This window comes from Onychomys torridus, chromosome 7 (genome assembly GCF_903995425.1).
Source record: "Onychomys torridus chromosome 7, mOncTor1.1, whole genome shotgun sequence".
Lineage (NCBI taxonomy): Eukaryota > Metazoa > Chordata > Mammalia > Rodentia > Cricetidae > Onychomys > Onychomys torridus.
This window is the reverse complement of record NC_050449.1, coordinates 103,935,672-103,959,924: the sequence shown is the minus strand read 5'-3', so window position 1 is coordinate 103,959,924 and position 24,253 is coordinate 103,935,672. Positions and strand designations below refer to the sequence as shown.

Genomic DNA, 24,253 nt, shown 5'->3' with positions numbered 1-24,253 from the left:
TGCTTCTTTAACTCCACAGCAAAAGTGATGCAATAAGAACAGAACATGGGAACAAGAACCGGGGTACGGGTTGCTCTGCACTGAGGTCCATCTCCAACAGCTAAGACTTTTTGTAAGCTAAGTAATGATGGGCAAATCAGGCCCCTCCCAACCCCAATTTCCCCATCTGTGAAGTAGGATGAGAATTGTCGACACAAAATACACAGCTCTGGCTTCAAAAAGAATAAGAAATCGTTTATTTTGAGCCAATTGTGAGTGGCCGTGGCCTGGCAACATGCATTCATGTTGTCCCAAATGACACATCCCATCCTGGAAATGGTTACATGATTTTTATTATTATCACAAAATACAAAGTCACAAATCAATGAATTTACCAAGTATACTGGTGATGGAATCAGGTAGGGGCTTACGGCAGAGCAGGGATGTCTTTTCTGTAGGCTCTGGATGCTACAACAACTTAGCTTTGGGATTAGTAGAAGCTAGCAGTCAGCTGAGTTAATATGTTCTAACAGCTTTATCTGCCAGATCAAATATACAGTTTGGTGATACATAACTATTAAGGAGACTAAAGATAATTTTGGGCTCTCAATCTGTACATTCCAATTCTCCATAATCATGAAGTTCTAATCAGTCAGCCTGCAGAAGTCCCCCCCCCAAAAAAAGGTGTTTTATGGGATTTCAGCCCACAGAATCATATTTGTTGGTCTCTTTGCTATTCTGAGATGAAAACAAGATTTTACCACAACTGTCAAAGATTAAAACACAGCTGTGTTGAACTGTACTCCCCAGCTTTCCCCACCACTGAACAGGGCAGTTATTTTTCTGTAGCTCAGACATGTTTTATTAAAATAGAAAAGCCAGGGTTCACCTCATTCATCATACGGGGGAGCTCAAGCCATGGCAAGCACACTCATGTAACCCACTATGAACTTGACTACAAAGAGGAAACAGAATTGTTATTATCAAAATTCTTCATTTGTGGCAATTCTTACCCAAAAAGTATTAAAGACTGTAGATATACAAATCTAAAATATCATAGAGCATTTAATATTAAGACTTCCTTTTTAAACACTCTTTAGAATATTCCAGGTGTCTCTTCTCTTTCTCTAGTCTGGGAAGCACCTTGCATGGTCTTCTTCTAGATTTCCACCCTCCTGTGTCCTCAAGGAGAGCAGGCTGGATAGATGCCCCAGACAGGATTATGCCACCTGCTCTGCAACCTTCTTGTGCTGGCTCTGGAAGCGACCCTCCCTGCTGGAGGGCTCCTCCTTCTGTGGGTTCACCATGCTTGGATGGCCAGCCATCTCAATCCAGGGATGCTGAAGGACCTGGTGGGCCGTGTACCGCTTCTTGGGGTCCACTACCAGCAAATGTCTCACCAGATCTTTGGCAGCTGTGGGAGGGGTAAAAACCAGGGAAAGGGTGGTGAATACATGTGGTTTACAGTGTTCTTTCCTTCTGAGCCATGAAGTGGGAGCCCACGCATCCAACATCAGCACTATGGGAATGCAAACAGGTTCTCCTTGTTCAGAATGACAAAAGATGGAACGTCCCAGACCTGTTCCAACCACTCATGACCACTGAGCTTCAGAGATTAGGTTAAGCTAAAGCAGGAGGGTCACTTGAGTCTGAGCTAGCCCGAGGGAGCTACATAGTGAGTTTCCAGGTAGTCTGAACTAGAGTGAGGCCCTGTCCAAAACATCATAATAGTTTAATAAAAGAAAAAGGGAAGAAATGAAGAAAAAGAAGAAAGAGGAGGAAGGAAAGAAAAGCAGGGGGAAGAGGAGAGGAGAGCAGAGACAAGAGTAGAGAGGAGGGGAAAGGGGAGGGGAGAGGAGGAAAGCAGAGGAGAGGAGAGGGGAGGGGAGCAGGGGAGAGGAGGGGAGGAGAGGGGAAGGGAGAGAAGAGGAGGGGAGAGGAGAGGAGAGCAGGGGAGGGGAGAGGAGAGCAAAGCAGAGGAGAGGAGGGGAGAGCAGAGCAGAGGAGGAGAGGATAAAATGTGCAGACAAAAGGAAAAGTAGGGAAGGAAAGAAAGAGGAAAGGGAAGAGGAAATGTTAGAGGAAAGTGAAGATGAAATGATAAAGGAAAGGGAAGAGGAAATGATAGAGGAAAGTGAAGATGAAATGATAAAGGAAAGGGAAGAGGAAATGATAGAGGAAAGAAAGAGGAAATGGTAGAGAAAGGGGAAGAGGAAATGATAGAGGAAAAGAAGAGGAAATGGTAGAGGAAAGGGAAGAGGAAATGGGAGAGAAAGGGGAAGAGGAAATGATAGAGGAAAGGGAAGAGGAAATGGGAGAGAAAGAAAAGGGGAAGAGAAATCTAGCTAGTGATGCTGAATAAATAAAACCATACTTTATTAACCATGAAATAATTGTTTAGAATTAGCCATGTGTGGCCAGGGCTAGGTCTGTAGAAGACAGCTGTTCACTTTTTCTAGCCCCACCTCTAACATCTACATACCCAGGCCAAGGAAATAGACCATGCACCACATCTATGTACTTTAAATTTTTATATCAAACTAACCAACTTTTAAATAAAACATGTTCCCTTTTCCTAAGCTGATAAATATTTCTGCATACTGACAAAACTGAAAAACATGTAAAGAAACCTAAGCAGCCATTAACACTAAATCAAATGAATTTTACTTCCCAGTCAAATCCTCTCTGATCCTGGAGAGATGAGAAGATTGTCAGAAACCAGATCCCACCTCCAACCCCACCCCACCTCCTTACCCCCCAGGTGCTACAGGGAAATGCCTCATGGATCTGGCCCCGCCCCACTGCAATCTACTGTGGATGACTGACAGACCACATCCAGCTGTAAAGAGATTCACAGCAGCTGCAGCCTTCCATCCTTCTCACTAAGAGCCTAGCCCCTCTCTCCTGCCTGGGAATCAGAGGCAATCTGAATGTAGGTACACAGCATAGATCACATATTAACTAAGTCTGCTTCCACTGGGCCCAGAACCACTACCACCACCACCCCCTCTCTCAGAAATCTCTAAATGTAGAGATGTGGTGGTATTGTGTGCCCCAAAATTTATTAATGAAGTTTTTTGTCTGAACCTGTCAATTACATTGTTAATGTAATTCTTGACTGTATATATTATATATACTTATTGGATAGTTTTCTTATAAGCTTTTTTTAATTTTAGACAAAAAGGGGGTGTGGTGGTATTGCATTCCCTGAAATATTGTGCACTCTAATAAATTTATCTAGGGTTAGAGACAGAACAGCCACAATATTAAACATAGAGGTTAGGCAGTGGTAGCACACGCCTTTAATCCTAGCATTCCAGAGGCAGAGATCCGACTGGATCTCTGTGTGTTCAAGGATACAGCCAAGCATGGTGACTCACATCTTTAATCTCAGGGAGTGATGATAGAAAGCAGAAAGGTATATACAGCGTGAGGACCAGGAACTAGTGGCATTTGGCTGGTTAAGCTTTTAGGCTTTTGAGCAACAGTTCAGCTGAGACCCATTCCAGATGAGGACTCAGAGACTTCCAGTCTGAGGAAACAGGATCAGTTGAGGAACTGGCAAGGTGAGGTAGCTGTGGCTCATTCTGCTTCTCTGATCTTCCAGCAGTCACCCCAATAACTGGCCTCAGGTTTATTTTTATTAATGAGACCTGTTAAGATTCCTGCTACATAGAGACCTACTTTGTCTGGTAGAACTAGAAGGCTCTTGCTTCAGACCTCTACCCTGCCATGCTTATCTATCTATGGCTCCCTTGAGGGACATTCAACTTAGCTTCTCTCTCAAACCTACCCACTTCTCTCTCTCCCTCTAAAACTAACTGGTAGGCAGGGTGGTAGGTGAGTAGAAAATAGAGAATCCTCCCAAGGCCCTGCCTTCCCAATCCTCAACCCCCTACCCTTCACCCCAGCTCTGTAGGCTCTCCTTCCTGATTCACGGAACACAGAAAGAAAACACCCATGTTTTCACCCTTCTTGAAAGGTGCCCCTAACTCAGTATCAGCTGTTCCCACACCTGTCAGCCCCTCCCCATAAGTAAGCTCCAGAGTCCAGAAGTCACAGACTTCTCCTGCCCTGCCTAGTTCAAGCTGGGCAGGCTCTGCACCACTCTATTACAGTATTTTTTTTTCTTTACCTGACCATCCCATGACCATTTTGGAGTGCCTATGACGTTAGTCCAGTAACCATAGCAACCATCTGAGCAGAACCATATAGAGGTAGCTAGGTCTGCGGTGCTGATGGATAAGGAGCTACAGTTGGTAGTCCATTCCTCTTTCTCCCTTCCCCCAACTGCTGTGAATATGTGTTGCTTGGATTGGTTGATAAACAAAGCTGTTTGGCCAATGGTGAGGCAGAGTAAGGTGAGGTGGTACATTCGAACTGGAGAGAAAGGAGAAGAAAGGAGAGAGGGGCAGATGATGTGAGCTGACCCCAGGAGAAGCAAGATGTGAAAGTACTGACCGGTAAGCCACGAAGCCATGTGGCAATGCATAGATTAATAGAAATGGATTAAATTGTAAGAGCTAGCTAGTGAGAAGCCTGAGCCAATAGGCCATAGACTTTGCAATTCATAGTAAGCCTATGAGTGATTATTTTATAAGGGACTGTCGGGCTGGGAGGTACTGAAGAAATATAGGAGGGTGGGGCCAGGTAGGACCGGAGAAACTTATGACTACACCCAACTACAAGTGATCTTGGAAAGTGCTGGAGTATAAAGAAAATGGAAGGCTAACAGAAAAGATAACTCTATAAGGCAACTTCCACAAGGTCATCATCCATGATATGGTGGGACTGTTCAGTGATGCAACTATGTTTGGGTCACTCTTGTTCCTGTAAGTCACTCTTCACCCATACTATGTGAGTAAAGTCAATAAACTCACTGGTCCCCAAGCTGCACTTCTATGGACTCCCTGCTCTGGTCTGTGGTCTGTGGGTGTATCTCGAGTAAAGAGATGTTTCTTCTTGATGTCTACTGTAATCAGGCTGCACTGGACCCCATATTGGTGAAAACAATGGCTTTTTCAGACTTCCCTTGTCCTGACAGACTCCATTTTATACATACATTTGACTCCATCCTGGGGATAAGGGAGGGCTATGCACCTGGGTGAACACATGACTGGGACCATCCATCCATCCTGAGGACAGAGTGGGCAGTGCACCTGGGTGAACTAAGACTGTCCACATAGTACCACTCATGAAGCTCAGGCCTATAACTTATTCTCCATAGGAGAAAATGAGCCACTTATAAATTTATTGTAGTGAATTGAGACCATAGGGAAACATGGGCACCAGGCCCAAGAACTTAAACACACCAGACTGAGAAAGGGGAGCAGCACCCAGACTTGGACCCATAAAGAGGACACTCAGAACTGCAATGGCAAGAGTCCCCCATCATCCTGTTTCGTGATGACTGGTATGTGTATCAAGGACCAACAGGCAGAGTGCTCCCAGGTGTCCCTGGGGTTTCAGTTCAGCTCTGTCCCCACTGCTGACAAAGCCTACTCAGCTGCCACCTGCCCATGCTCCTGATTGCCTGTCTGGACCTGCCACATATCCGTCAGCCAGCTGTGGCTATGGCCCATCTGCCCTTTAACCTCTCAGCCAGACTCAATGTTACCACTTCGCTCTCAAAACCAGTGAGGGACAGCAGCCTGCCTGACAATGGCAGCCGTGTAACTGTTTCTAATTGAGTTCCTTATCTTATCAATACAGATTCTACTTACATTTCTGCCCACTTCTGAAACCTCTTGAAATTCTGCTGCAACCCTTTTCAACCTTTTGTATCTATTCAGTAGTATGGTGTGCATGCATGTATGTGTGCATGTGTGTGTGTGTATTTATCCTGTGCTATATGATGTAAGAGTTAGTATTAGTAACTAAGACTGGAATACAAGAACATGTGCTAACCTTGGCCCAATTACCAATATGGTAAATTGCTACCATTAAAATTGCTTTGTGAATTTACTGTTACTCAATAAATTCTGCCTTTGTGGAAAGAGACACAAGTGTGTGTTCACCTATGGTGCTGACATGACAACATCTTTCCCAGGAAAAGTTAACATAACACCCCTTCCAAATCCCAGGAGGATCCACAGACTGGAAGGCCACATCTAAACTAAAAAACCTCCAAGTCCCTCACCTATGCATGAGAACAGTTGACACACCACTCCAAGCTTCATCCACACCCTCTAAACACCTCTCCCAGCCACTCTTTAAAAGAGTAGAAAGAGGCCCACAGCTCTCCTTCCCATCACAGAAAGCACCCCAAATCTTACCATCAGAGATGTTGTCCCAGTAAGGAGCAAGGAATTCAAAGTGGCCCAGCTGGATGATGTTGAAGAGTTCATCCTGGTCCCTGTCAGGACTTCTGAAAGGGGGGAAGCCACACAGGAGGATGTAGAGGATCACACCTGCAGCCCACATGTCTACCTCCAGGCCATAACCTGCAAGAACACAGACAGGAAACCCCTCAACAAGCAGGTAGAAGGTGTTATGCTCTATCTCTTGAACTGTGCTACAACAACAACAACAAAGCCCCTCCCGCCTCCCTTAAGTTGCTTTTGTCGGGTATTTTCTTCTCGGCATAAAGAAATGTAACAAATATGATCACTAGCTATAGTATAATGTAACTTAGTGGAGAGGAGATATACAAAGTAACTGTCTTAGTTAGCTTTTCCTGTCAACTTTTATATGGCCTAGAGTCCCCTGAGAGGGGAGTTTCCGTTGACTGTGAGCCTGTGAGTATCTGTAGAGAATTGTCTTGATTATTAATTGATATAGGTAAAAGGGCCAAGCTCACTATATGCAGGACCATCCCTAGGCTTGAGCTGAACAAGAAAGCTAGTTTAACATGAGCCTGTGAGCAAGCCACCAAGAATCATTCTACCTTGGTTTCTACTGTATTCCTTGCTTGTGAGTAAGTTGGAATAGCAAGCAGTCTGCCTTCAGGTTCCTGCCTTGCATACCCACCTGACTTCCCTAAGTGACTGACTGTGATCTGGAAGTGCAAGATGAAACAAGCCTTTTCCTTGCCCAAGTAGTTTTTTTGGTCATGGTATTTGCCACAGGAACAGAATGTAACTAGAACAGTGATGCCCAGCTGAGGATTTTATGTGCCTCACCTATCACCCTCCCATAAACGGGCATGCACACATTTTCAAGCACTTTCTGATTTCTCACCTCTAGGAAATGAACACAACTGGTAGCTTTAAATGGACATTAGAAGTTCATTACTAAGCCTCAGAGCAAGCTTGCCAAGACACAAATCAATAAGAGGCTTAAGTGGACAAGACAGCCAGCTTGATGATGACTGTTCAATTCTCAAGCACTATTAGCTCTTGGGGACAGATTCTTCTGCCCCCACCTTCTCTTAAACCTTGCCCTTGGCCTCAAAAACTTGTTCTTTTGTAATCCAGTTCCATCTTCCATGTAGCCCGGCCCTCTATGACAGCTTTCCCTCCTTCAGGCAGGACCCATGGCTTGTTTGAGCTTAACTGTCCTCATCCTGGTATCACTGGACAGCTACCAGCTCACCAATTTAGCTATCAGATTAAAGAGTCCCAATATAACATATTTATCCAGGACTTCCCATCCTTGCCAATAAGACAACACTGTGGGTCTATACTGATGTCTCTCTATATACTAATGTCTCTATATTGATGTCTCTATACTAATGTCTCTATACTGATGTAGTCTATACCGATGTCTCTATTCTGATGTGAATCTATACTGTTTTAGTTGGTGTGCCTTTCCTCACAAGCTTATGCTAATTTGCTTTGTCTCTTATCTAACTCAACTTTGCTTGCATTAAAATGTCCTACGTCTTCTGGTGTTCTTTTGTACCACTGTTACCACAGTACAGTGGCCATGACACCCATCATTCAAAATTTAAACACTTCCTATTTGGGATAAATCTCGGCTCAGTCTACCCAACCCACTGACTCTCTACATCCAGTACAACTAGTGTTCTGAAGTCTCCACCCCCTAGCCTCGTGCATGCTGCATCTCCTCATCACAGCTTCAGGTGTCTGTGTTGATGGGGAACTAGCCATGCCTTCATCCTATGACTAAGCTCTCAACCCAGGCAAGCCTCTCTCAGCCAATAGGTAAATTCACTTAACAGTGGAACAGCTATCAAGCCATCTTCCATATGTTTTTTGTTTATATGCTTTACAAAGTAGTTCATTTGATCCTCATAAATGAGGAATGAATATTCTGAGTTTGAAACGAGATCTCTTTTGCCTTTAGATGGAGGTTTGTCAAGGAATTTTTAAACTTTTTAACATAAGAAATGTTTCCATTTTCCAAATAGTAGACCTGGGTATAAATGGCCTTCACTGAACAGATATTCTCTCCCAGTTCTTTCTTTCATCCCATTGTCCTGCCTACACACACACACACACACACACACACACACACACACACACACACAAATAAATAAATTTTTTAGCAAGCATGAGTTCCAGCACTCTGAGTTTTTTTTTTTTTTTTTTTTTTTTTTTTTTTTTTTTTTTTTTTTTTTTACTGCTCCTTGTTAGAAGACACTAAACAAGGCATTTGTTGCTTGCTGAGCTTGAGTACCAAAAAGCAAAGGGTAACACTTACCTTTCTCAGAAAGAATTTCAGGAGCTACATATGTAGGCGTCCCACATACGGTAAATATAGGCCTCACCACATGTTTAGCCAGGCCAAAATCAGCCAGCTTTAAGGTGGTAGACTTGTCTTCATTTCGCTGAACCTAGACGGAATCGAAACATCCAAATCATCAACACTGTGATGGAAGCAAAGAGGGAATACTGAGACAGTGTGTGTGTGCAGCCAGGTCAGAGCAGCACAGCATCACCATGTTATCAAATGGGATGTTCAAATTCACTGATCAAAACCGAGTTTCCCAGCTACATTGGGCACGTGTGTATGTCCAACAGTCCCCTGTGAGTTGGGCACCAAGCTGGACAGTGTAGATGGAAACTATCTCTACTGGACAGCACTGTGTTATAACAAGAATCAGTGGTACTTAGAGCATAAACTAACTTATCTAAGAACAAGAAAAGGTCTGGACAATGAGATGGCTGAGTGAGTAAAGGTACTTGCCATCAAAACTCATGACCTGGGTTCGATTCCCAGGACCCACATGGTGGAAAGTGAGAAAACTTGACTCCAGCCAACACATATGTTGTGGCACACACTCCCAACCCACTTCAAATAAATAAGTGTATGTTGTATTCCACATGGCACAAACAATGAGTGTTCAAACCTTGTACTATCTTCCTATAAGTCCAAGATACATGGTACTTCCAAACAATAGAAGCTGGTTCCATCTGGGCAAAAATTAAGACAACCGACACAAATTCAAACTCTGGCCTCCTTTAATATTAGTAAGCACATACCCAAGTAAAACCAAACTGTCTATATCACACCATAGAAGTCAGTGGATAAGGTCAGATGATGAGCAAAGCTGTTATTCGCATGCTGGATGAAAACTTACTGGATAAAACAGGCTGGTTTTATCCAAAAGAAAGACTCACCACTGCTGCCATACTTGCAAGAATGCCCAGCTTGTCTGCAGCTCACACCCTTGTGTTTCTTCTGGACCTGAACACAGACCCCCTGTGCTCCTATCAGCACTAGGTGGTGGAGCCCAAGGGGCAATGGTGGGTCTCCCTGTATCTGAGTCATGGTGACAACTGGCAGGGCAGGCTGGAGCAGCCATTCTGTCTCTCCCTGCTAGGTAGATGGTTACATACTCAGGGTCTTTAAGAATGTACCCCCTCCATTGTAAACCCTCCTGTTAAATGTAAAACTGAAGTAGCAGAATTGTGACTATAAATCAAAAGGATGGGATCTGAGTGGACTTTCTGGCCTCATGTAGAGGCATGACTTTCTGAACTAACCAGAAGATTGTGGAATCACTATCTAGTCTAGCTAGTTGCAAGCTTCCTAGTAGCGAACAAGAACACACCCTTATGACCGTCCAGAATTCATCCATAGGCCTATGAATCACCCGGGCAGGAAAACCCATTAGGGAAAGCTGTCTATTCTAGAAAATTTAGAAACAGGGTAAAGCCTGCCTACGATGTAGATAATAAAGGTCGGCACAGTGGTCTGTTTGGCCATTGTCTACTCTCCCCACTTGGAAGTGGTCCCTTTGGGCACTGTCCCCTTGAAAGTGTTCCACTTCACTGTAATAAACACTGCCATCTCCACACCATTCTCTGTGCACAGCCTCGAAATTCTCTCAGTAGACATTCCAGTGGGGGAGGGGAAGGGAGATCCTGACTAGGTCAGATTTCCATACACGTGACTCCACCAGTAAACTGGCATCTCTACAAGTTGCAAGTGTCTTAGTTGCTGAGTCTGGGTCAAGACTGACATATGAAAGGAAACAATGACAGAGAAAAAGGCTGGAAACCCTCCCTTACATCTGGAAAAAGCATGCACAGGGAGAGTGCTCTACACAGATCCCTAACTGCCCATCATCATGGGAGTCATGGAACTTCTGACCAATTTGGAAGGAAATGACCAACTCAGGCTTGTTCCCACTCTCTAAAGTGCTTTTCTTCCCTAGTAAACTCTGTTTCTGTCACTACTGTGTGTCCTGGTCCAGTTCCTTGTTCTGAGAACCTGGAAATCCTAGTGGGTACCCTGCAGAACCCCATCCAAGTGGCTACACATTATTGTCTCCTAAATTAACCTGGCCAAGAAGAAACCATAGTTTCAGACCCCAAACACAGTTTGGCCACTCTGCTCAAAGAGACAGATGCAGCCTGAAAGAAACAACAGAATAATTTAGACTAAAAAATCTAGTTGGGAAATAAAGAAAAATAAAATATTGTTGGTGCCTGGAATCACCAGATGGACTATCTGCATTCATCATATTTACTAGGTAATTGTTGAGAAAAAATGTTCCCCTCAAAAATATTTGCAAATATTTCCAGCCAAATGATCAGCATTAAAAGTATCTAGCCAATTAAATACACCAAAATAAAATGGTTATTCCTATCAAAAATTAACTGGAAACTCCCAATTCCAAAGCCAAGTCCCACTGGGCCAGTAGAGACCAGATGAAAGGTTCTGAAAAATTCAGACTTTCATTTGAAATTGTATTATGTTCAGTGTCCTGGATATATTCTCAAAACATCACATCAGTTTTTAAATGATTGTATGGGCCTGTCTAAAACATAATATGCTACTCTTTTCTCTGCGTAACTGTGGTGATATTTTGTTTGTGCTCTAACAAAAAGAGCTTGCCTGAGAGTGTGGAGGAAGCCACTAGATAATCATAGAGGCCAGGCAGTGGTGGCACACACCTTTAATCCCAGCATTATAAGGCGGAAGGAGACAGGAGCTCATCCCTTTTTGGACTAAGGAGTTGGAGAGGTAAGAGGTGACTGTGGCTAGTTCCTTTAATTCTCTGATCTTTCAGCATTTACCCTGACATCTGACTCTGGGTTTTTATTATTAATACCAATTAGAATTTGCGCTACATGGACCACCAGCCATTGCTTAGAAGGACCAGTATGGCTAAGACTCTAGCTTCTACAGTCAGGGTTTCCTTAATAAGCTCAGAGTTGTCTATTATTATTTTATTATGTATCTATTTTCTGTGAGAGGTGGTACATGGACATGTATGTGTGTAGACAGGAGTACATTGTTTCTCTCTCTCTCTCTCTCTCTCTCTCTCTCTCTCTCTCTCTCTCTCCCCCTTATTTAATGAGACAGGATCTCTCACTGAACCTGACAGTTCACCCGGGATGGTTAGCCAGCACCCAGTACCCACCTGTCTCCATTCTCCAACACAGCAATTACAGGTGCATGGTCATGCCCAGCTTTTATGTGGGTGCCAGGGATTTGAACTTGGGTCCTCTTGCTTTCATAGCAAGCACTCTTCCCACTGGCTTGTCTCCTCAGACAGGCACCTTAATTCTTTGCTTCAGAACACTTCCTATCTCACCATCAGATCAGACCTCCACCCAAACAATAAACTTATCTAACACATTCCCCCACCGGACACTTATTCACCTTAGATCCTCTTGTGCTGACCCAGAAGTCCATCCCTACCTGCTTTCTCAGTGTCCCCTCTGGGGTGACTGTGAATGAGGACACATCCCTTCCAAAGATGGGAAGCAAGGCGAATATCTCCACCACAGCCCACTTTCGGAATTCTCTAAGTTATGATCCTAGGACTCCTCCCAAGTCCTTGTGGGACTTGGTCTCTTGGGTAGGGGTGGGTAATACTTAGGACTCTCATTTGACCAAGCAGCTGAAGGCCCCATTAAATGTCTATTTCAATGCCTCTATCTCAAGGCCTTTCTGGCTTTCCTGGGTTTGGAAGCAGTCTGTCCCAAATCACTTGCCCATGTCTCAGCTCACCCCCAACACATATCTCCAAGTTTATCTAAACTCACTGTTCTGGACCATGTTCTTGCTGGGCTGGTCCAGGCCCTCTGCCTGACAGGATGCAGAGATGGCTGCACACAGCATGAGTGACTGACTGGTTTGTCTGTGTCTAGGTCCCCCTTTCCAGCCATCGAAAGAGTGTCGTGCTTTGAATCCAGGTAGTGTACACTAGTGGTGTGAGCATCAGATGACCACACTTGTATCCTGAAAGCCTAACTATCAAAACCTCAAGAGAACAAAACAATTTTTCAGACAGGGCATCATGTGGACCAAGCTATGTAGCTCGGGGTGACTGTGAACTTCTGACCCTCCCACCTCCCGATCCCAAGGGCTATGATTATAGGTATGTACCAGTATGCCTGATTAATGCAGGGCTTGGGATCGAACCCAGGAACTTGTCCAGTCAGTACTCTATCAACTGAGCTACATTCCTGTCAGGGATGTAATCAGTTCACCTCCACTCTGTACTTCCATAGTATGTCAATTTAAACATAGTTATGTAATCCATTGTGAGGTATATATGTGTCTGTAATCCCAGCACTCAGGAGGATAGGGAATTCCAGCCAGCTTCCTCTGTACAGCGAGGAAGACCCTAGCTCAAAAAAAAAAAAAAAAGAAAAAAAGAAAAAGAAAAAGAAAATGAAAAGAAAAAAGAAAAAACACCAAGCATACAAACACCTTAATAAAGAAATAAAATTAAAAATACACTTCTAGTCTCTGAGCATAAGAGGGCAGCAGAGTACAGACCAACAGCAAGGCGCCTTGGGGTAAGCTTACTTATCTCTGTTAGATTCCTGTTTGAATCTTCATGGTTCTTTGGATCATTTCCCTCCAAAGCACATTTCCAACTAATAAGAACTGAAACAATCTTAGAAACCACATCATATCAAAATGCCAATGGCACAAACTAATTTACACTAGAACATAAAAGGTACCGTAATCCTTGACCATCATGTTTACAGTCGCTGTTCACAACAGCCAGGAAAGAGAACCAACCTAGATGTCCATCAACAGAAGAATGGTTAAGAAACTGTGCCACATGTATGTACATGATGGAACTTTATGCAGACATAAAGAAGAATGATATCATGACAGCTGCAGAGAAAAAATTAATAGAACTGGAAATTATCATGTTAAGCAAAGCAACCTGGACTTAGAAAAACAAAATGTGACATGTTTTCTCAAATATAGATTCTAGACTTCATTTCTTACATGTGTGTATAGAGAGGGTGAATACAGGTCATACTTGAAAAGAGACCCTTGAGAGGAGAAGAGGCTTCACAGGATGGGGAGCAAGGATGGGGGCAGATAAAGAAAGATTAATAAAATACCCAAGAGGAGGGGGACTAGCAAAGATAGGTAAAGGTTCTAGAAAGGAGTGTGGGGAAGGATGATCAGCAAAAACCAAAAGATTATGAGAACATCCTAATGAAACTCACCATTTGGTACGCAATTTAATTTTTTATCATCTTCTAGTTGGGGAAACAAACTCAGCTTTAATCTGAATATACCAGAGAGCACAGCAGCCCAGGGCACTGCAGCCCAGAGTACTGCAGCCACCAGATTGCTTTGTCTTTTCAGTCCAGCATCTGGTTCAGACAGTCAGCCTGCTGAGGGAGGACAGTCAGACATAGGTGTTTCCTGAGCTGGATCTGATAGCTTTGTATTTCACTGCATATCACATCACCACTGTCAGCTGGGAGGATGAGAAATCAAACTAAAGAAGAGGAACAGGACAGACTCCACCACTCCGATTGGACCAAGAGGGAGTCTTTGTTCTCCTAGCCCTTGAAGAAAGAAATTGAAGAAGATATTGGAAAATGAAAGATCTGTACTTATGGATAGGTAGAACCAACATAATAAAAATAGCAATCTTACCAAAAGCAATCTACAGATTCAATGCAATCCCCATTAAAATCCCAACACAATTCTTCACAGACCTCAAAAGAACAATACTCAACTTCACATGAAAAAAAGAAAACATAGGATATCTAAAACAACCCTTTACAATAAAGCAACTTCTGGAGGCATCACCATCCCTGACTTCAAGCTCTACTATAGAGCTATAGTAATGAAAACAGCCTGGTACTGGCATAAAAACCGACATGTGGACCAGTGGAATTGAATTGAAGATCCTGACATTTATCCACACACCTATGAACACCTCATTCTTGACAAAGAAGCCAAAACTGTACAATGGAAGAAAGCATTTTCAACAAATGGTGCTGGCATAACTGTATATCAACATGTTGAAGATTGCAAATAGATCCATATCTATCACCATGCACAAAATTCAAATCCAAGTGGATCAAAGACCTCAACATAAATTCAGCTACACTGAACCTGATAGAGGAGACAGTAGGAAGGAGCCCAGTATGCACTGGCACAGGAGACCACGTCCTAAATATAACACCAGTAGCACAGACACTGAGAGCAACAATTAATAAATGGGACCTACTGAAACTGAGAAGCTTTTGTAGAGCAAAGAACACAGTCAATAAGACAAAATGACAGCCTACAGAATGGGAAAAGATCTTCACCAACCCCACATCTGACAAAGGGCTGATCTCCAAAATATATAAAGAATTCAAAAAGCTAGACTTCTAAATACTGAACAACCCAGTTTAAAAAAAAAAAAAATGGGCTACAGAGCTAAACAGAGAATTCTCAACAGAAGAATCTCAAATGGCTGAAAGACATTTAAGGAATTGCTCAACATCCATAGTCATCGGGGAAATGCAAATCAAAACAACTCTGAGATACCATCTTACACCTGTCAGAACGGCTAAGATCAAAAACACTGAAGACAGATTATGTTGGAAAGGATGTGGAGCAAGGGGAATGCTCCTCCACTGTTGGTGGGAATGCAAGCTTGTACAGCCACTTTGGAAATCAGTGTGGCAGATAATTGGGAATCAATCTACCTGAAGAGCCAATGATACCTTGGGTATATATCCCAAGGGATGCTCAAGCATACCACAAGGACACTTGCTCAACTATGTTCATAGCAGTGTTATTCAGAATAGCCAGACCCTGGAAGCAACCAAATGACCCTTAACCAAAGAATGGATAAAGAAAAACGCGGTACATATATACAATGGAGTATTACTCAACTGTAAAAAACAATGACATCATGGAATTTGCAGGCAAATGGGTGGAACTAGAAAATATCATCCTGAGTGAGGTAACCCAGACTCAGAAAGGCAAACATGGTATGTACTAGATGTAAAGCAAAAGATAATCAGACAAAAACCCACAACTCCAAAAAAGCTAGGAAACAAGGAGGACCCTAAGAAGGACATATGGATCACCTTGGGAAATTGAAACACAGGAGATCCCAATGAGTAAACTGGGGGTGGGGGGCAATAGAGGGTAGGGGATGGGGGTGAGAACATAGGGGAATGGGATGGTCGAGCTGGGAGAGGGATGGGGTAGGAGAGCAATGAAAGAGATATCTTGATAGAGGGAGACATTATGTAGTAAGAGAGAAACCTGGTGCTAGAGAAATTCCCAGGAATCCACAAGGACAACTCATCCCAGATTAGACTACTAGCAACAGTGGTGAGGGTGCCTGGACTGGTGAATACTCTGTCATCATAGAGCCTTCATCCAGTAACTGATGGAAGCAGATGCAAAGATCCACAACCATGCACCAGGCTGAGCTCTAACAGTCCAGTTGAAGAGAGGGAAGAAGGATTATATGAGCAAGGAGGGTCAAGATCATGCTGAAGAAATCTACACAGACAACTAAACCAAGCTCAAAGGAATCACAAACTTTAGACCGGCAGCTGTGGAACCTGCATGGGACCAGACTAGACCCTTTGCATATAGGAGATAGTTGTGTAGCTGGGTCTGTGTGAGAGGCCCCTGGCAGTGTGATCAGGATCTATCCCTGATTCAGGAGCTGGCTTTCTGGATCCCATTACCTATGGTCAGACACCTTGCTCATTCCTGATAAAGTGGGGAGGGGCTTGGTCCTGCCTCAACTGAATGTACCAGGCTTAGCTGTCCCCCCATGGGAGAACTTACCCTGTTGGAGGAGGGGATAAAGAAGGGAGGAGGCGGGGAGGGCAGGAGGCGGGATAAGAGAGAGAACTGTGGTTGGTATGTAAAATGAATAAAAAAATAAATCTAAAATATTTTAAAATCTAAAAAAGAAAGAAAGAAAGATGAGCCGGGTGGTGGTGGCACACACCTTTAATCCCAGCACTCGGGAGGCAGAGACAGGTGGATCTCTGTGAGTTTGAGGCCAGCCTGGGCTATAGAGTGAGTTCCAGGAAAGGTGCAAAGCTACACAGAGAAACCCTGTCTCAAAAAACCAAAAAAGGAAGGAAGGAAGAAAGGAAGTAAGGAAGAGAAGAGAAGAGAAGAGAAGAGAAAAGAAAAGAAAAGAAAAGAAAAGAAAAGAAAAGAAAAGAAAAGAAAAGAAAAGAAAAAAGATGAGGAGCCAGGTGCACACCTGTAATCCCAGCACTCGGGAGGCAGAGGCAGGTGGATCTCTGTGAGTTGAGGCCAGCCTGCTCTACAAAGCAAGTTCCAGGACAGCCTCCAAAGCTACAGAGAAACCCTGTCTCAAAAAACAAAAAAAGAAAGATGAGGAACAGTGACTTCTCACTCACCCTGCTCCTGTCTCAGAGATTAGAACCCCAGCCCAGAGAAGGGCTCCATTATCATATATGGCCAAACCTCCCAACTTAAAAAAACAAACAGCCCATTTCTACACATCCCTTCAGCAACTGTTCCTGTTCCATTTTGTGATCTCCTTCACACACACACACACACACACACACACACACACACACACACACAGAGAGAGAGAGAGAGAGAGAGAGAGAGAGAGAGAGAGAGAGAGACCTTAAAATAGATGTCTGTATATCTATATATACCGGGTGAAGCTTTTCAGCACCCATGAACTCAGTCATGCTCACATTCCTCTAATTAGCCTGCAATCTCCTTCCTCCATCAAAAAATATGAATCTCACACTAACTAGCTGCAGATCAGAAACACCAGAGTCCTCTCTCCTCACCCACCATCCCAACCATTTACAGGACAGGGCATCACTGTAGGATGACCACCTGTCTCTATTCACTTCTACTGAATGCCTAAAATCAACCTCAGCATCTCCTGCTGGAGCCCAGCAAGAAGCTCACCATGGCCTGGCTGCAGATTCCTCCCCTGACCTTACATAACCTGCAACAGACAGGACTTCCAGAAGAAGATGAAACAGATCCTTCTAGAAGAGACAAAGCCTAAAGACAGCTAGATCTTGGAAACTCATGGAAGAGATCTGCTGGGCTGCTTTCTCCAACTAAAAGAATTTTGAGAACTATAATCTTAGAACCTCAAAGGGCTCACAAGAACACATTCTCCTAGGAAGGTGACAGCAAGATATTGCCAGTATTCACCCTAACAAAATGACCTGAACTAAAAGCCTGTTTCATTTCACTCCCTCTTTATTTCATATTATTAATAATATATAATATTGTCATAATATTAGTAATATATTTAATCCATGTTGCTTCATTTAATGAAGTATAACTAATGAGAAATGCTGCATTGTTAATTTAAAATTGTTCATACTTGGAGCATTAATAAGAAAAGAGGGTTATATGGCTAGCTTCTAGATAAGGAGAAAAGAGAGCTAGTAGAAGAAATATTATGTAGATCAGGGAGAATTATTATCATGGAGTCCTTCTTGTATATCATATCAGAAGGGAGGGGAGGAGAGCATAGGGAATTAAGGTCAACAAAATTATGGAAGGAAAAATGGGCAAGAGATGTGTTGGGTCATCTCATTCTAGGCTTTCCTTATCACCTTAAGGACACATATCAGTGCACAATCCCAGCCACATTCAGGAGTTAGACAGCTAGACAAATGTCCTTCATCTCAAGACCAAGGAGACATCAGAACAAGGACCTCCCTCTGTCTCCACCCAAGCTGTGACCTGTCCCCCCACACCACCACCTTTTCTCCTGCTCCAAGCACTCAAAGATGCAGCACCTGGGCTGGGGAACAGTGATAAGATCCAGGGAAATCTAACTCTTTGTATTTCAGCTGGAGGAGCAACTGATCACCCCCTATCTCATGTCTCCCAGCGCCTTTCCAGAACAAGGCTCTGCTCTCCCCGTCCCACTGGAAGAGATGCTTCTAGAATGGCCACACTCCAGCTGCGCATCTCTTCCATCACTCCCCTGCTCACCCAGCCATCTTAGCTGACAATACCCAGACTGGATGGCTATACTCCCCATCTTGAGTAAGCTGGTCTCATCTCCATCTCTTGTCATCCTGTGTCTTCCTCCTTCCTTCCCTGGGACTCAGTCAACACTATCCCAACCCCTCCAGGGATCACATACTGACAGAAGAAGCAATTAACATGGATATTTCTGCAAGCTGGAAATTCCCATAATTAAAACTTTGTTTGCAAGATCTCAGGAGTCTAAATAACCCTAAGGGAAGAAGAATTGTAATATCAGGAAATGAGATCAGTGGGATCAGATGAACTTGGCAATACAGGCCTGAAACGTTACTCCAGGGCCTAATTAGCAGATGTAAATATTTCTGTTGATTAAAACATCATGATAAGCAGCCACGTTCATTAAGAGCTCTTTGTGTGCTCAGAAAGTGTCTGTAAAAGCAGCTGCAGTTATAACCCACTGCTCAGTCAGAAGCTAATGATAAAATAATCATTTTCCCAGGCTTAGCAAAGACAGGTCTAACAGAGACCCAGCAGCCATCCTGTAAAGGAAAGAAGCATTCAGGAAGGAAGCATTCATTTAACAACAAGTTTAGGTGAGTGAAGAACACCAACTGGTTGATGGTGATCACCATGGCAACAATGATGACTATTGAATCTTGGAAAACTAAACAAATTTGCAACATAACTATCCTATCAACAAATTTGGAAATGGTACCCAGACAACCAGCAGTTGTCAAGTCCAGCATAAACCTCATCTTTGTCTGAAAACAACAATAACAAAAAAAAAAACCTAGCACTGGACAATTTTTAGGCTCAGGACATGATATGCCAAACTTTACTCAGCTAGAAAAAAAGAGAAATATGTTTCACAAGTGTGATAGACATACCCGTTTCAATAAGTGCATACTGACAAATCACCCAGGAAGAGCAATGCATTAAATATTCTACAAAAGATAGATCATACATAGCTTTCTGCTGTTTTTAAAGTTATACATCTGCGCGCACATGCGCGCGCGCGCGCGCATACACACACACACTCCACTACCTCAAAACACTAAAAGATGTCAGCTATGATATTTAATTCCATGAAGAACTATGCCTGCCTGAACTTTCATAGAGATTTGTCCACATTGAGTACATCACCTTTACTGTTCCTACTGCCCAGAGCAACTTCCCATACTCAACTACTGTGGAGCTCACTCTCCAGTGAGACACTGCTGGCAACTCCGTCCCCTCACACTGTGAGAACAGGCTGATCCCCAGACTGATTCCAGTACATTGTTAGAAAACACAAGGTAAGCCAATTGTCCCCACGTGAAAATGGTCCTGGGAGACATCTGATCTCACATGTGGAAACTATGGGCTTGTATGACTGGTAGAGGCATCAGTAGGCATCTGTAGGGAATGACAGCTCACAGGACCTACCTGGACTCTCATATAAATCTCGCCTGCTTAAAGGATTCAGTGAAAACTGTAACCACAAGAGCAGGCTCTGGACATCACATGTGGAAAATGCCTCAGCTCAGACCCAAAAGACAGACAACAAAAATGGGTGAGTGGCAGGGCCTGTGACTCAGTTTTCAGAGTGCTTGCCTAGCACACATGAAACCCTGGGTTAGATCCCCAGAACCCTATAAACCAGGTGCAGCATAGGCCTGTAACTGCAGCTTTTGGGAGATGTAGGCAGGAGGATCCCATGTTCAAGGTCATCCTCAGGCTACACAGCAAACTGAAGGCAAGTCAGCAAACACATCACCCCAAAAATATTGATAATAATAACAAAAAGTTCTAAAAAGCAGTAGAGAAGGGACAAGGACCACAACAAATATAAAAATTCCACTTCCCCAAGAGAGTTACAGAAGACTAATTCAGACCATGCAGGCAACCAGCCAAATTATTCTTGCAATTCTATTAAAGTTGGCAAAAACAGGAGTGCCTGAGTTAATGGTCAACATAAACCTCATTTCACCAGAAAATGAGCTTGACTCAGTCTGCCTTCAACCTGCTCATGGGGGCAGTTCAGGGACACAGCTCTGCAGCCATGCACATTAAAGGAAACATGCTCAATTCCTGACCCCTTTGCTCCATTTTTAAAAAAGGCAACTTGTTGGCATAACTGTCTCCATTCACTACTGCTTTGTCTGCAGGAACTGGTCTCTGAGTGTGCCTTCATGATAATGCCTGGGTGCCACATTCCTTTCTATACACTGATCTCAATGGAGTGCTTGCTGCTTCCCTGGCAGCATGAAATGATGGTGTTCAGCTAATGTCTGTTAATTGTCTACCATGTGGCAAAATTGTCCTCAAGTTCATGGTATAGTCTGAATAAAATTGTGCTGTAATCATGGACCTATCTTTCCAGTGAGAGAAGTAAGAAATGAAAGGAAATATAGATAGGAGACAGCTCAGTTGGTAAAAAAAAAAAAAAAAAAAAAAAATTTGTGCAAGCCTCATGATGTGAGTTGAACCTCTGGAAATCATGTAAAAAGCCAGATTCTGGGACATGTGCATGCAATCCCGGCACTCCTACAAGAAGGTGGGGACAGAGATGGGAGAAAGGCTCAGAAGCCCCAGGGCCTGCTACCTTGTAGCACACAGAACCAGTAACAAGAAAGATTGCCTCCAACAAGATGAAAGGAGAGAACCGACTCCCGAAGTTATCCTCGGAGCACCATGTGTGCACCATGTCATGTGCACACCTACAGTCACATACATGCACCACACACACACACACACACACACACACACACACACACACATCATCATCATCATCATCATCATCATCATCAATAAAATATTTGTGTGCTGGTTGGTTTTATTAGCTTGACAAAAAACCTAGAGTTCTCTGGGAAAAGAACCTCATTAAGAAATTGTCACCATTGGATTGCCTGTAGGCAAGTCTATAACGCACTTTCTTAATTAATGGCTGAAGTAGGAGGGCCTAGCCCACTGAAAGAGGTGCCACCCCTGGGCAGGTAGTTCTAGGTTGAATGAGAAAGCAGGCTGAGCAAGTCATGGAGAATGAGCCAGTGAGGGCCCCTCCAGACTGAGCCAGCCACCAGCCAGTGAGGAGCACCGTCCATGGTCTTTGCTTCAGTTCCTGCCTCCAGGGACTGCTTTGAGTTCCTGCCTTGGCTTCTTCCAGTGAACCATGATCCAGGATGTATGAGCCAAGCAAACCCTCTCCTTCCTAATTTTCTCTTGATCATGTTGTTTCGTCAAGCTAGTGAGGGGTTGGGGATTTAGCTCAGTGGTAGAGCGCTTGCCTAGCAAGTGTAAGGCCTGGAATTCAGTCCTAAGCTCAAAAAAAAAACAAAAAAAAAAAAAAAAAAAAAAAAAAAAAACAAGCTAGTGAGATGGCTCAGTTGGGTAAATACGCTAATACTCTTGTCACTAAGCCTGAGTTCCATCTTCAGGACCCACATGACAGGAGAGAATTGACTCCTACAAGTTGTCCTCCCTTGAAATGTGGCATGTGCATGCTCACCTTCTACCCATCTCCCTCAACACAATACATAAGTAAAAATGTAGTTCAACTTTTAATAATTTTTAAAATGGTATTTATTTTATGTGCATGAGTATTTTGCCTGCATGTATATCTGTGCACCACATGGATGTCTGGTGCCCAAAGAGACCAGAAGAGGACATTGGATCCCCCTGGAATTGGAGTTATAGATAAGTTGGGAGCCAACACGTTGAAATCAAACACAGGTCCTCTGAAAGAACAGCCCTTAACCACTGAGCCATATCTCTAGCCCTCTAGTAAATTTTCCTAAATATGAGATGTAGAACATATCAGGTAGTGACAGAACCTGTCAGATGTGATCAGAACCTGTCCGGTAGTGATCATAAAGTGTCCAGTGTGACCAGAACCTGTCAGGTGGTGATCAGAAAGCGTCAGGTGAGATCAGAACCTGTCAGGTGGTGATCAGAATCTGTCAGGTGGTGATCATAACATGTCAGGTATGAAGAAAACTTATCAGATATGATCAGAATATGTCAGGTGATGATCAGAATGTGTCAGGTGGTGATCACAGCTATGAAGAATAAAATGAGACAAAGATTCCAGATGGTAACAGTGTGAGATTTGTTGTTCTGACCAAGACTCCCAGGGATGTACTTATAAGACATGTTGAGTTCATTAGCTCACCGCAGTAAGAGGGAACACACTCTGCTAGAATCTTCATTTAACTCAGAAAGCATCCAAAACACTCAGAAGATTGGAACTATGCTGGGTGATTGGGGACAGTTCAAAAAAGCAGGGGTTGGCTTTGGGTTGGGCAGGGTCAAGATGAGTAGTTCCATGGTGTCTCTGTTAAGATGGGCATTAGCCTGCAGGTGGTGGCATATGCCATTACTCTCAGCACTCAGGAGGCAGAGACAGGTGAATCTCTGAGTTTGTGGCCAGGCTAGTCTACAGAGTGAGTTCAAGGACAGCCAGGGCTACACAGAGAAACCCTGTCTCAAACAATAATCAACAACAATAGATGGGTCATTAAAAAGAACAGGCTGGTCCTTGAAATAACCAATGATGACCTTCAAGTCCTGATCCTCCTGCCTCTACCTCCTAAGTCTGGCTGTCTATGACTGGGGTTACAGGCATGTAGTACCACATCTGGCTGTCTATGCCTGGGGTTATAGGCATGTAGCACCACATCTGGCTGTCTATGCCTGGGGCTACAGGCATGCAGCACCACATCTATGACTAGGTGTCTTGATCTTGTGTGAAGGTGGGAGAATGAAGCAACAGTCTTGATAGACATCATGGGGACATTTAACCACACTCACAACATAAGCAATGCATTCTGACATTATTACAATGAGATTTGCTTTTGTCTTGATCCACCCAAGACACAGAGTGGCCCTCTGGGAAGTAGGTGTACTGTGACATTTTTATGTTAAACAGGAGAGTATCACAGCCAACCTGGGTTAATGTGCTGACCTCTTCCTATCAGGAGGCCCCTGCTTTTTCTCATGTCTGTTCTCACTCAACCTCCCAAGATACTATTGTTACTGTTCTTTTCCTATTAAATCAGGAAGCTAGAGCTAAAAGGATGACCCACTGAGTAAAGATCCTTGACAGACTAACCTTGGTACCTTAGTTCCATCCCTAGAAATGAAGTAAAGGTGGAAAGTGAGAACTGATTCCATAAAGCTGTCCTCTGACCTCTACACCTGATGCCATTGCATGCATTCCCTTTCCCCCCCTCTCTCTCTCTCTCTCTCTCTCTCTCTCTCTCTCTCTCTCTCTCTCTCTCACACACACACACACACACACACACACACACACACACACACACACACACCTTAAAGATTTGGTTGCTTAGCAATGTATAATGAGTGTATTATCTGTGCATGTATATATGTGTTCAGGTGCCTGGGGAGGTTAAAAAAGGGTGTTAGATCCCCTGGAGCTGCAGTTACAGACAGTAGTTAGGTGCCAAACATGGGTGCTAGGTCCTCCAGTGGCAAGTGTCCTTAATCACTGAGCCATCTCTCCAGCACCAGGAAAAAAAAATTTTAATAAAATAAATCAGGAAACTACATGTTATGCAGCTATTCCCTTCTAACCTTCATTCTTAGAGAGGTCAAAGAGGAAGGCTCTTAGGACTCATGAGGCTTAGAAAGTTATAAGACACAGGCGGTTCCCCCCCCCCCACTCAACTCCCCCCCCCCCCCA

At 43.6% G+C, this 24,253-nt stretch overlaps 1 protein-coding gene across 1 annotated transcript in view; it reads right to left on the bottom strand.

Moving 5' to 3' along the window:
- Positions 1–213: 213 nt before the first annotated feature.
- Dclk3 (doublecortin like kinase 3) overlaps positions 214–24,253 on the bottom strand; it is a 53,942-nt gene continuing 29,902 nt past the window's right edge. Inside the window, exons 3-5 of the mRNA XM_036192998.1 lie at positions 8,584–8,716; positions 6,255–6,422; positions 214–1,393 (exon numbers count right to left, since the gene is read on the bottom strand). Coding sequence (XP_036048891.1) covers positions 1,200–1,393; positions 6,255–6,422; positions 8,584–8,716 — 495 coding nt within the window. The 3' untranslated portion in view covers positions 214–1,199. The remainder of the gene's footprint in view (positions 1,394–6,254; positions 6,423–8,583; positions 8,717–24,253) is intronic.